The sequence below is a fragment of the Rhagoletis pomonella genome, unplaced genomic scaffold (genome assembly GCF_013731165.1).
Source record: "Rhagoletis pomonella isolate Grant_MI unplaced genomic scaffold, Rhpom_1.0 Rhpom_scaffold_00004, whole genome shotgun sequence".
Taxonomy (NCBI): Eukaryota; Metazoa; Arthropoda; class Insecta; order Diptera; family Tephritidae; genus Rhagoletis; species Rhagoletis pomonella.
The window spans coordinates 23,344,543-23,358,312 of record NW_023458558.1 but is presented as its reverse complement, the minus strand read 5'-3'; the positions used below and the strand labels follow the sequence as shown (position 1 = coordinate 23,358,312).

Genomic DNA, 13,770 nt, shown 5'->3' with positions numbered 1-13,770 from the left:
TTTTCGTTGTTTTTGTGGCTATTTCTTTTCAAGCTTTTTGTTAAAAACAAAAAAAAAAACAGGTCGGGCGTAGTTAATATTATGTAATCAACATTTTCATTGTTCTAATAAATTCTCACTGTGGTGTTATCAACAAATGACAACTATATTAGAATAGAGCGAAGGTAAACGCATACATACATATGGACGTATGTATGTGCATGAATAAACCTTGTAGAATATTAAATATGTATACACATGTATGTTAATCGCTTATTTTGAGAAACTATTTTAACAAACAAAATAAGTACATATTAAATTTTTTATGGGCTTTAATAAAATTTGGCTATTTCATTTATTACAAATTGTTCTTTTTAAGCTTCTATACAAACAAAATTTTATGAACATGCGTGCATGTTTGTAGGCTGATATCACATGGGTAAGCCTTCAAGTGGAGTCGCTGGATGATGTCATTCGGAGCCGCTAATTGAGCACATACGACCGACTGACTTCTTCTACGGGCAAACATGTGTTCGCAAGCAAATGTATATATGTATGTACATATGTATGTACATTCGTACTATGTATAAAACTCTACATACACACACTTATGTACAAACAATCTACACATAAGTATGTACATATGTATATAAGCGCATATAGATATGTGCGTATGTAGATTTGTATGTATTTAGTCCATTAATTAAAATAACACATCAGCCATGTATGTATGCACATACATATGCACATAAGTTAGTAGGTCCGAATAAGTTTTTCGAAGTGAAAGGAATTTCTAAATACACACATACATATGTATGTACATATATCCATCCAGCCCGTAAAGACAAATAAAATTTTAAAAGCAAAAGCTTTAGTAAAAGGAAAGTACACGACAAATATTTAAGCAAACCTTTGAGGAATGTTTGAATAGCGTCCTCTTTGATTTGAATCCTCACTAACGACAGTTTTCCTTAAAAATATGGAATATTCTTTAACAAAAACCATGCAAATCCGATTTTCAAACTTTATACAAAATTTATATGTAATTCAACAAATTTTCATCAAAATGACCAATTGAAACCAAATAGTTAGCACTACATGAGAAATTAACACTACATTAAGGGTTAACGGTCTTCGAAAAAAGTGCCATTTCGATTTTTTCTCTTAAAAACGAAAGCTATACATTTTTTCTTATCGCAACAAGTTTACAACAAACAAGTAAGAAGGTCTAAGTTCGGGCGGAGCCGAACATTAAATACCCGGCGCAAGTATTAAAGATATGTTTTCCACCTTGCCGAAAGCTACCGCTACATGATAAGCCGGGGTGTATACATTTTAAGTAAATTAGCGTCCTTAAATTTCGACATATTGAAATTTCAAGCATTTCTGAAATTTATTGTTATATGAAAAGCGGCCGTAATTTAAGACCGATTTCAACAATTTTCAACGGTTTGCTTTTGTGTGGCAAGCACAATAATCATACCGAGTTTGGTACAAATTGCTAGAACGGTTAGCGAGATACATATATGTAATCACAAGTGGGCGGTGCCACGCCCATTTTCCAAAATTTTATCATAAACGTATTTCTTGGTAAAGAATTGTTGCAACCATCAATTTTGAATAAATTAGATTTGATATTTACTGATTTATCGAAGATTTTGTATTTCTCGAAATTACCGTTATATGGAATATGGGCGTGGTTATTGTCCGATTTTAAAAAGTTTCGGCCATTTGGTATGCTGTACCAGGACCAACAACTGTGCTGAGTTTGGAAGAAATTGGTGCAGCGGTTACCAAGATATACACATGTAACCATAAGTGGGCGTGGCTACGCCCATTTGCCAAAATTTTAAAATATTCTTATTTTTCGTCTAAAACTCATTGTAAATCTCAATTTTGAGTGAATAATCTTCAGTAGTTACTAAAATATCGCAGTTTTCGTATTTTTGAAAATTACCGTTATATGGGAGGTAGGCGTGGTTATTGTCCGATTTCGCCCATTTTCAATACCATCCGTCCTACGCCCAAAAGAAGTTCACGTACCAAGTTTCATTAAGATATCTCAATTTTTACTCGAGTTATCGTGTGCACAGACGGACAGACGGACGGACGGACGGACGGACGGACAGACAGTCACCGATTAATCGATTTCTCTTTTCATTCTGATCATTTATGTATACATTTGTCTATATCTATCTCGATTCGTTTTGCCTGTTACAAACAACCGTTATGTGAACAAAGTTATAATACCCTTGTGCACAAGTGCGCTCGGGTATAAAAATCTATAATTAATGGCATATGTAGCAACATATTGGATATCTCAATTCTGAGGCATTTTACGTCAAGCGGGCAGGAAAAAAGGTATGCATTCCTTGAGTTATAGGCTTCTAAGGAATAGTAAAAAATATTTTTTTAAAGTATTTTTTGTGCTGCAAAAAAAAATAATATTAAATTTCGGGATTTGTGTAGAAAATTTCCCGAGTTTTTAAAAAATGGAATCAATTCAAAACAAATACATAATTTAAAAACCATTTTTTTATGAACAAGCAACCACTAAGGTTAATAAAAAAATCGACCCCCGCACCATTTAACGGCTAAAGTGTTCGTGGTTATTTCTTTCCATTTAAGTAATATACATACGTTCTAAATATGAAATAAATCGGACTATAAATAGGGGTGTTCCAAATACCTCGCCTCCTGCGCCACCTATCGAGTAAATTCTGCGTAGTTATTCCTTTTCATATATGTAATATACTCTCCAAATATTAACCATGCTGGTCCATTAATAAGGGGTTTTCCAAACATCTCGACACCTGCACCACCTAGCGGATAAATTCCTCTTTCATGTTGCATTTTCATCGGGTTCTGAGCTAAGTCTGAAGTTTCAGGTCTCTAGCTCATCGGGAAGTTAATTAAAATAAATTGCAAGATTTGATTACACACAGGTAGTGATAGAATGATACGAGTACAGAGTACAGAATAGCGATACCTTTCATGAGTAGGTACTGAGTAGAACTCGATACTTTTTGACAAGTACTGAGTAAATATCGCGAATATCAAAAAGAATCGACTACCCATCTGGGACTTACCTGTCATCACTGAAGTTAATTCTGGATTTTTTATATCTGAATCTCATTTTTGTGAAAAGTGCAGATAGAGGGTATTGAATATAAGCCCTCAATATACTCCCCTAGTAAAAATTAATACATATTTTGATCAAATGAGGTACTGGTAATCGGTAAAGCTATGAAATTTTTACACAACAAAGAAAGTTTTTTTCTTAACAGCGGGCGCCCCTCGGTGAGCAATGGCAAACCTCTGAGTGTATTTCTGCCATGAAAAAGGTTCTCATAAAATCCATTTGTCGTTCGGTTAAAAATTCTTAAATAATTGGAAAATGAATCCCTTGCCTCACCTTCGATAATAAATGGAGTAAGATTGTGGCCATTCTCCAGCATAACCATAACTTCGTTGTAAATTCGAAATACATACCATTTTCGAAAAAAAATTTTTGTGTAAGGGAGCTTATCTTTCCTTTACAGAATGGGCTTCACCACATTTGTTTATCGTTTTCTACATTTCATTTTAGAAATGCTTATTCGATCAGATTTCCACTATTAAGCCTGATTTTTATTTACTTTTTGAGTTTGCCTTAAAAATACTTGGAAGTACGAGTATTATCGAGAGTTTTTTTTGCAAATATGAGTACTGGCATCGATTCTTCTTTAGAGTATTCTAAGTAGGTGCAATCCCGGACTAAAACTAGTAAAACTGTCAAAAAATAAAAATTCGCTCAGAGCGAGAGAGTAGCATTGAAAAGTACGGGATCGCTTTCTAGTAAAAAATGGTAACTTCTGTCAACTTCAACATAACCTCCAAATTTTGGTTCAGCTCACACATGTAAATAACCCAAAATACTTTCAAATTCATTAGAATCCACTTAAACAAGTAATTAAATACTTTTCAACATGAACTTTTCTTTTATTTACAATTTGGTTGCCAAACGCACTACAGCTGATCGTTGGACACATTTACCACCATTTTCCAGCAAAAAATTCTCGGACTATAACTGGTAACTTCTGAGAGAGAGAGAGAACCTTATTAACTCTCTTTTTTGTCCTCTCAATAGTCAGAGAACCGAGTACGGGATCGATTTCCAGTAAAATCTGACTGATTCCGACTATTTCTGATCAGTCCGGACTCGTACGGGATCGCAACAAGTAAATTAGTACTGGTATCGATACTTTTCTAAAGAGATCTGACACTACACACACGTGAAGCCTAATAAAAGTTTTTAAAAATACAAATTTCCTATATCGCACTGCAAGTAAAAATTTTCGAACAAAATTTACATATAGCTTTAGGTACAGTTAGAACACCCTAGAAGCTTTAGGATCTGCATCAGTTAGGGAGATAGATAGGTACATTTATGCATACTGGTCCCGCGAGTCCGGATATCCCGCGCCCATCTCAATTTTAGTGCTTTCAATACCTGGAAATATTTGGTCCAAAAAACTGGAAATTTTAATTTCTGAGGGTTTTAATTTAAGAACTTCTCCTACAATACAATTTTCACCGACGAAATTTGTGTTTTTTTCTTAGTCTTCTAAAGGCTTATTTGGTGACCATCGTACAATTTTACGAAGTAACCAGGATAAGAACTCTAACAAACATGTATTTACAACTAATAAATTGGACAAATTAAGGCTTTAAACTTCCATAAATAAAAAGAAGAAAAGGCCATATATGTTGCCCAATGTTTCAGCCGGACAGCAACTTCAAACATTCATTTGCACACCCATAAATGGTAAAATCTTGGAAAATCAAAAAAGTTGTAATGGATTTTACGCTAGTATTGTTGAAATTATAATGAGCTTTTTTAAATGCCTATAAAATATGCACATAACTAAGTACATATGTATTTATACATAAAAAATATGTAGTTTTTATATTTTCCCAAATTCAGTGTCTTAAAATAAATTGCAATAGAAAGCTTTATTCTAAAAACGTATTCGTTGTTTTTTGTATATGTATACTCCATATGTATATATGTACGGTGGCCAGAATGTAAATAAAGAAAAGACATTTTATCAAGTTTTGGCTACTTTTATTTGTTTACAATTTTTCGTATTAATTTTTAATGAAAATATAGCTAACCATCTAAAAACCCATGTAAATCCCAATTTCAAACTTTGTAGATTTCTAAAAATACGACGACTTTTAACAAATGTTCATCAAAAGTTAAATCTTTTCAGTTCGGGAAAAGCCATGTAAATCAAAATTTCAAACTTTGTATAACATTTTTAAAAATTCGGCGAATTTTAAGAAATTTCGATCAAAATGTTAAACTTTTTAATCAGATTTTTTATAATTGTTTTGAGTATGCAGTTTTGTTGCCCATTTAAAAGTATGTTTGACAATTTTTTTGGATGGAGAAAAATAGCGACACCTTCTACCAAAAAAAAAAAAAAAAATTGCCAAAAATCATCGGTAAGTTCTAGCTGCTTAAAATGTGTACTTTTATAAACTAAAATTTAGTGGGCTACATAACAGCATACTCAGAATGTTTCTACGACGTACAATTGAAAAGCTAAAAATTTTGATGAAACTTTGTCGAATTTTGCTAATTTTGTCCACATGGTTTTTATTTCATAAAAAAATAATGAAAATTAAACAATCGAAAAGGAAATAGGCAAAGAATGATAAAATCTCTCTTCCCTATATATATTTTTGCCACTGTATGTAAAAGCATTTGAATGTACGGATTTAGTACATAGATAAACTGTTTAAGTTTTCAGCTTTAATTGCAATGTGTGTAATAAAGTATTTTTATAATTATTTTATAGTTATTTTCTCTTCATCTCCGGTACGCCATTGAATCGAATGTACTACATAATGAAACAAAAAATTAAATTAAAAAATTTCTCGGACATCAAGAGGTCAACGCCATTCACCGATGATCAGCGAAGTTGTCTACATACATACAAATGTACACATTTACATACATACATATATACTTAGGGCGAAAAATTGTGTCTGCTGTGGCATGCAATGGGAGCGTTTGTTAATAAAAGCACAACAACAGCCACAAGGCCCACATACGGAAGCCAATTGCGTGCGTGCACGCCCTAATGCAGCTCGCTCCCACACAGTCCTTCACTGCGCTGCCACGGCCTAGTCATGCTCTACACTCTGTGTTGTGTTTGACATTTTTATATCGTTGCCGCCACAGTTTCCAATAGTCACCACATTCACTTCATTCGAGTGAGCACAGACGCCACTCAATCCAAGTGTATAAGTACAATGGGTAAAGTACTAACTACATGGGCGTTTCCAGTGGAAAGTCTACCGCGGAATAAAAAAAAAAAAATAAAAGTCCTATATTTAACTTATTTATAGGCCGATTTGGCTGCCTTTTATAATACATATATACTGGTTATGTAAGCATAAACATTTTTGCCAAAAATGATCAAAAATGGATATTTTGCAAAACCATTGGTAAAACATAGATTTGCAAAAAATGGAACAGTTGATGGCGCTTAGATAAAAATAAAAGGTATATTCTACATAAAATGCATGTTTTCTTCCCGTAAAAAATTCTTTAAAGAACAATATTAACAACACTTTTTCCATGGTAATTTTAGTAATGTAACGTCACACCAGATACTACAGTTGATTAAACAAATAGCAGAAAATATTTTGAAAGAAAATTTTTGTGGAAAACTGAGATACCTTAAGCATTTCTTTTTTGTACTGAATAAGGGGCCATTTAATTGCTATGCAAATATAAAAAAAAAACCTTTTTAAAATTTTGACTTTTTCAATACATATTTTAAACATTTTGTCATACAAGTGTCACGCAACGCTGGATTGGAAATACCCATATATATATAAGATATGCATACATAGTGTGTGGATGACACAAACGATGCGGCAAATGTGGGGAAGTAAATGGCACAAAAGTAATAAAAGTAAGAAGAGGAGTGCCGCTTAGCCGAAGAAGATGAAACAAGGAAATTAAAATTAAATTCAATTGAACTAACTGGCAGAGAGTCAAGTGCAGGTGACCCACATTCACGAACTCTAATAGTCAATCTCTTCGTTTTGCAATTCCATGAGAAGATATGCACGTACATACATATATACATACATATATACATGCATACATATTTGTATGTATAAGTAAAGGTATTTTAAGGGAATATAAAGTTTAAAGTTTCTACACCTTATCTCTTCAAATAAATAGTTAATTATTGTATTTGAGGATTCATTTAGAAAGTTCTATTTAAAAGCAATATATCAACTGAAAGCTAAAAATGCTCTTGAAAAAAAATCAACTTTTGCTAAGGCGCATTGAGCAAGCTATCTAATAGCAGCAGATCCGCTTTTTGGTTCTTTTCATGCGTTCAGTCTCTAAATTATCAAACTTTGAATACATTTTATTTATGTACCTATTAATATTCTAGAGTCCAAAATCAGCAGGAAATAAATAACACAGTCTTTGTTGTTTTTGTTCTAATGTCATTACCTGTTCAATATGCCTTGACTTTGGCCTAGCAAGGTTAAGTAGTTTTAAAATTTTGTTAATTTCAAGAAATGTTGATTAGAAATTTTACTTTATACTCGTATGTACATAAATGCTGTGTACAGCGTGGCGACGAATAACTGTTACCCCGGTTTTTTTTTGAGAAATAAAAGGGTCCTTTATAGATTTTGCGAAAAAAGTATATTATTATTAATTTTCCACAGATTTTACTTTAGTTGTATTAATTAGTTTTTAAATTTGTATCCTTATTTGCATTTGCCAGCAGTGTAAACTTTGAGAGAAAAGTTCATTTGGCACGCAGGTCTTCGTTAGTTAATTTATTACATATCTTCTGTAACCCTAGACAAATTTTCTCCATTTTGAGTCCCTTATACTCCCCTTTTTGTCCAACATAAGGCCTCATACTCATAAATCGAATATACTCGGAACTAGTGACTAGGACGGCCATTCATTCGACCAACCTTATAAAGTTTTTTTTTTTTCTTTTTTGTATTTTTTTTTATACAAAACCTAAAAAATAATACACCTGAAAAAGACTTGCGTGCCAAGTGAACTTTTCTCTCAAAGTGTAAACTGCTGGCAAATGTAAATAAGGATTAAAATTTAATAACTAGTTACTACAACTAAAGTAAAATCTGTGGAAAAATAACAATAAAATACCTTTTTCACAAAATCTATAAAGGACCCTTTTATTTCTCAAAAAAAAACCGGGGTAACAGTTATTCGTCGCCACGCATGACCATGACGTTGACGTTGTTTATATCTCTCTCTATCTCTATCAACAGCAAATTTGATATGTTTCTACGCGCTTCTACGGTACCCTGCGTACACATTCGTGGGCAACCGCGCTCTAACACTTATTTTTTCTCTTCCAGCGATAAGTGTCCGTGTCCAACAGTAACGGAAAAAGATATGCAAAAAACCCTTTCCCACTGAGAGGAGCACACATCTACAAAAAATAAACCACCTGTTTTGGTTTGTGGGTTATTTTTTCTCTTAAATAGGGACGGTTATTTTGGGACACTTTCAAAGTATTGAGGGATATTTTCGACCTCTGCTTCCAGAGATGCGTAGTATGAAAAATTTGGTTTGTATGGGAGGTGCCACGACCCCTTTTCCAACTTCATTCAACGTCAGGGTATTCATATTTTTGACGCTGACTGTATGTACTATCAAATCGACGAAACGGGTTAACGGCATAAGATCAGCGCGTCCTCTCAAGTGTCTACGTAGCGAGGAGCGCAATGAGTTCTAAACCTATTGCGTAAATTAAAGGATCTGTTTTTTTCAAGTTTTCGGTGAGGCACAGAGGTTTGATATTCCTGGTTTTCCGGAAAACGGGAAGATATTGCCTGCTTTGCATTTGTAACTTGTTCAATTTTTTTTCCATGCTTGGAGACTTGAGGTGCAAAATAATTTCTTATGAAGTCATTGATGGAAAATTACGTTTCGTGAGGCATACAGGCCGATTCTGATCAGAACATCCCTGGGAGTTTTCTCTATTTTTCCTTCCCTCCTATCATGAATAAAAATTCCAATGGGGATCTTTAATATTAAAAGAGTCAAACTGCTTTTCGTTCGAATTTCCTCCACTCAAGTTTTCGGGGAAAATGCTACTCCTGGGAGTTAATTATTGATGGATTTCTCTCTCGGGAGAATTAAATTCCCGGAGAACATACTCTCCGGGAGTATTAAGAATTGGCCTGATAATGTTTGAAAAGTTACCGAGACCGGGAGGCTATATTCGCTTTGAATCCCTTGATTTAATATAAAATAATTAATTTCCACTATCATACTTCTGATTAACAAGAAAAATGGTTTCCTTACTTCTTTGGCTCAGCGTAATCAAATCAAATTGCAGTTATGTATGTACTGTATGTACATTTATGGATTTATGTACAAATGATAAATGTATTTGCGCCAGTGAAGTGATGGATGGCACTTGCCTTCTTTCTTGAATGGAGCGCTGACTGCTACTCACTCTTTCGAAACAAAGTGTCTAACGGTAAAATGCGTGACTGAGCTACAAGCCAGACTCAAAAGTTGAAAGAAAGAACGGTATTCTGCGGGGGAGAAGTGGGGGCATTTGGTAAGAAATTCTACAGCGATAACAGTATGAATGACGTACGCCGTCAAATACAGCGACTGCGGCATAAGCGGTGATATCATTCTTCGAATTTTCGAAATCCAATTGGATTCAACATTCAAGCTCGGAACACTTTGATGACTGCAACTTCACGACGTAACGACAGCGACATCATTTTGTCGACAAATGTCGCCTTGCAGCCAGCTTCTTAAACATTTTGAAGACCTCAGCGACATAGCAAACAGCCATTTTAAAGTTTGACATTTTGGTATATTTATTTCACAAATTGTGTATTTTTATTTAAGTAAATAAGAAAAACATGAACAATCAAGAATATGTGATTAATTTTGCGACAATTTAATTTTGCAGCACTACATCTACTCATTGTCGCCGGCAAAATTAGAAATAGATTTAATTTGGCGACGTCGACAATTGCAGTCCTGCAGCCAAGATGTCGTGCTGTCGTCAAAATAATTGTGTCCGTAAGAACGTGTGTATTTAAAATTTGACAGATGCTGCTTGTCGCTTGCTGTCGTCAAAGTGTTCCGAGCTTCACACGACACTGTAAAATCAGCTTGCGTGCGAAAGGAAGGCAATCCATGATGAATGGTGGACAGAAAATAAAACAGGGAGTGGACATGTTTGTCAGTGTATGAGTGTGAAAGAGAGAAACACGCGATTTTATCGGAGTATCTGAAAGAATGCTCTCCACCTGAGATCATTGTTAAAATAAAAATAAAAAACTTTCATACTCTATTTCGCTACGCTTTTCATTTAATTATAAACAAGCATCTAATTATCGAGTACATTTTTAGATATTTTTTTTTGTATATATTTATATTTATGTGCTGTCAGACATATATTTGTGCAACAATTTGCACTCTTCTTACCCATCTTTTTCGTTGCTCACTTGCGCTGCTCTCAAATATACGTTCTCCGTCTGGTACAAATCCGCTCGATAGCACGTTGTTGTTATTTTATGTTGCGGCACCGCTAATGTGGTTCGAAAAGCACCACACCGATGTATATGTGTATATGTATAGATTTCTCACGTTTACAGATAGCACTCAACACGGCACGAATTGGACAATTTCCTTAACCACTACTCCGTAACCGATACCACACACACATACGCACCAAGTTGCATCAACGGTTATCGACTAACCAATCGACCAATTGACCGATTCCAATTAGATTTTTTATCCTTAGCTTTTTTCCAATAGCAACACTTGATACTCAATATTTTACAAGCACCTTCTTTAAGCCTTCTATCATTTGCAATAAATTTGTTTCCCTAGTTATTACAAACCAGACAATTGGTACGTCCCTCTTTTGCCCTTCTAATATTTCAATATGTAAACTTTTTCCAAAAATATGGAATTATATCGACATCGAAACGAATTACACACCTATTGATTTTCGATTTGCTAGAGCTTTTATTGCATTTCTTTCTTTTTATATTTACATATATCACGGAGATGCGTTACCGTTTATAAATGACACCACTAAATTTGATTTTTCTTAATTTTGCGCACCAAATAATTAACCAAAGCGCACGCCCGCTGCTACCACTACCGTCGTTCCGCTTTAATTTTCGAATGAATTTTATTTCGCTGTCAACTCGCCTTGGTCGTCTTCGAACGAAATATGCATTAAATAAGTTGCTTGCCATCGTTATAACATGCGGAATCCAGGTCATAACAGGTTAGCTCGTGTACAGGGTGGCTCAAATATAGTGTGTGTATGATCTGGAAAAAAGCAGGTTTTCGACTTGGGTTCGGAAGAAAACACATGAAAAGGGTTGCAAATCGCAGGGTGCACTTGATATTATTTATTTGTTATTCGAATAAATTTTTTGATGACGCATTTCCGGACGTCTTTTTTGCAGTAATTTAAAAACAATATTTTGATGATGCATTTCCGAACGCTGTGTTTACAATTTGCTTTTTATAGTAGGGGTTTAAATTTTTAATTTTTCAAATTAATTCGCAGTTTTATAGCCCATTAAATTTGCGTAAACTTGTACAAGTAGGTACCAATTGTTACCAAATCGTGTTCGTTAGGCCAAAAAACTAGTAAAACTTGCAAGGAGAGAGCGCAATTTCGGCATTTCATTTGTAGGCGAAGCTGTAAATTCGTGCTAGGAAAATTTTTTCCAGCAATAATTTGCAAGCAGAATTGTGGCACACGGTTGCATTTTTCTCAATAATAATTTGATTCAACCAGTTCATCAAATTTGAAAATGAACAATCTTGTTGCGATTTACTAATGAAAGAAGTATGCAAATATTTGTTTATTCAATTTATTTAATTAAATCCAAACATTTAAATGGTAAACAGCTGAAAAAGCTGTATTCGTAATCGGAACAACTGTCGATAGAGGAAATCCGACAGTGACTTCGACAATGAAATTGAAGCGTATGTTGAAGAAAGTCAGCATAAAAAGAAATACGTAAACGTATAGGTCCTGTTTTGTAACAAATAAATAAAATAGAAATAATTAAAAAAATTTATTGTGTTCGAAATGCAACCTTGGACGTCAGCTGACGGTGAAACTTGCAAATGCTTGCTAATTCCTGTTCGCGCAAAACTTAGTAAGTTTCTCTCTTTGGAAGAGTAAGATACCTTATTCTCTGAATTTTGTTACTGGTCAATTCTTACTGGCATTTGCATAGCGAACAGAACTAATGTTTTTCGTGAGCGTTAGAAATTAAACTTACATATATGATAGTAGTAAAATAAAATATATATGAGAACTATAATTAACTACATAAATACTAAAAATTTTGTTTCATATTTCTGTTGAAAATACCAGGGTCGGAAAATATTCATTTTATAAATTTTATAAATTGGAAAATACCGAAAATTAACTCAAAATGAACTCCTCCTTGGTTGAACATATTGCACATTACCATGTACCTTGGCGTTTTCAACCCTATATATGTATATAGCAAAAATATGGTTCATTATGCTCTAAAACCAATCTGTATAAAAGAGGACAATTTTTGGTCAATATCTTAGGCTCGCCCAAGTTCAAGTTCAAGTCAAAGTTCAATGTGCTCAAAAAATACAAATATACAAAAAATTAACAAATATATGCATTAATTAAAACATTTAGTGCTACATAATTTGGTATATATTGACCTTTTTGGTAGAGAATCGAAGGAAACTACGAAAAAATTTTTTTAGCACTTGAACTTTGATTGACTTGGGCGAGCCTACGATATTGACTACAAATTGTCATCTTTCACACAGGTTATTTTTAGAGCATAATGAACCATATTTTTGCTATTACCAATCAAAATTTTAAAAAGGCGCATTTTCGACCCACACTAATATGCAACTGCAACAGCCTGCGCGAGAAAAGTGAGAAAATAATATGAGAATGGAGAAAGTTAAATTTCAGTGCACCTATGTTTGCGAAATAAGATATGGATGTGTATATTTTCCTTATCCAGTGGAGATCTGAGGAAAGGAATCTCAAAAGAGATTTAACAAGTACTAAATGCATTGTATTCGATCTTTTAATTCATCTTATTTATAGTATATTTGTGTGAAATGGGCATAAGTTCCTTTTAAATAACATTACCAACAAAAACTATAATATGTATGTATGTAGTAATAATCCATTTATAATGTCAAAACAAAATAACCGTAAGCAACTTTATACGTTTTCTCATACATCATTTGCCTCATAATTTCATTACTAATTCGATCATTATTGCAGATGTATTTAAAATTTCTCTCAATATAAATGTATTTTTTTAATTGCGGACAATTACTGGTAAAATTGGCATGACAATTTCCGTCAGCCTGCAAAAAGAAACTCGTTACAATAAAATATTCTCTAGTATTACATATTTTACAATCATTTTTTTCCGTAAATAATACATATTCTTATTATTAATTTTTTTATTTGCAATTTCATTTTTTATTTCACTTGAGACTCAAAATATTCATACTTTTCAATGCATTTGAACATTTGAAATTTGAAATTTTTTCAATCCTTAATTAGCACGTGCGTATACCAAACGCTATCGTTACTATTCTTATTACCCCATTTCCATTTTGTCTTTTGACCTTCGCTTTTAATTTAATGATTTACATTATTTTACACACCTGCCAGTAGGGGTGATTAAAATCATAAACATTATTCCTTT

The 13,770-nt window shown here is 33.5% G+C and overlaps 1 protein-coding gene and 1 long non-coding RNA gene across 5 annotated transcripts in view; one reads left to right on the top strand and one right to left on the bottom strand.

The window, feature by feature from the left end:
* Positions 1 to 11,261, bottom strand: part of LOC118737256 (actin-binding LIM protein 2) — a 38,980-nt gene extending 27,719 nt beyond the window's left edge. For 2 of the 4 annotated variants that reach the window (XM_036467654.1, XM_036467657.1), the window contains exon 1: positions 10,502 to 11,260. In XM_036467654.1, the coding sequence (XP_036323547.1) occupies positions 10,502 to 10,505 (4 nt within the window). In that variant the 5' untranslated portion in view covers positions 10,506 to 11,260. Of the gene's footprint in view, positions 1 to 10,501 lie in introns of all 4 variants that reach the window. The other 2 variants (XM_036467655.1, XM_036467656.1) reach the window with 2 other exon arrangements.
* LOC118737257 overlaps positions 1 to 13,770 on the top strand; it is a 38,736-nt gene that overhangs the window by 24,283 nt on the left and 683 nt on the right. The gene's annotated exons all lie outside the window — the stretch shown is intronic.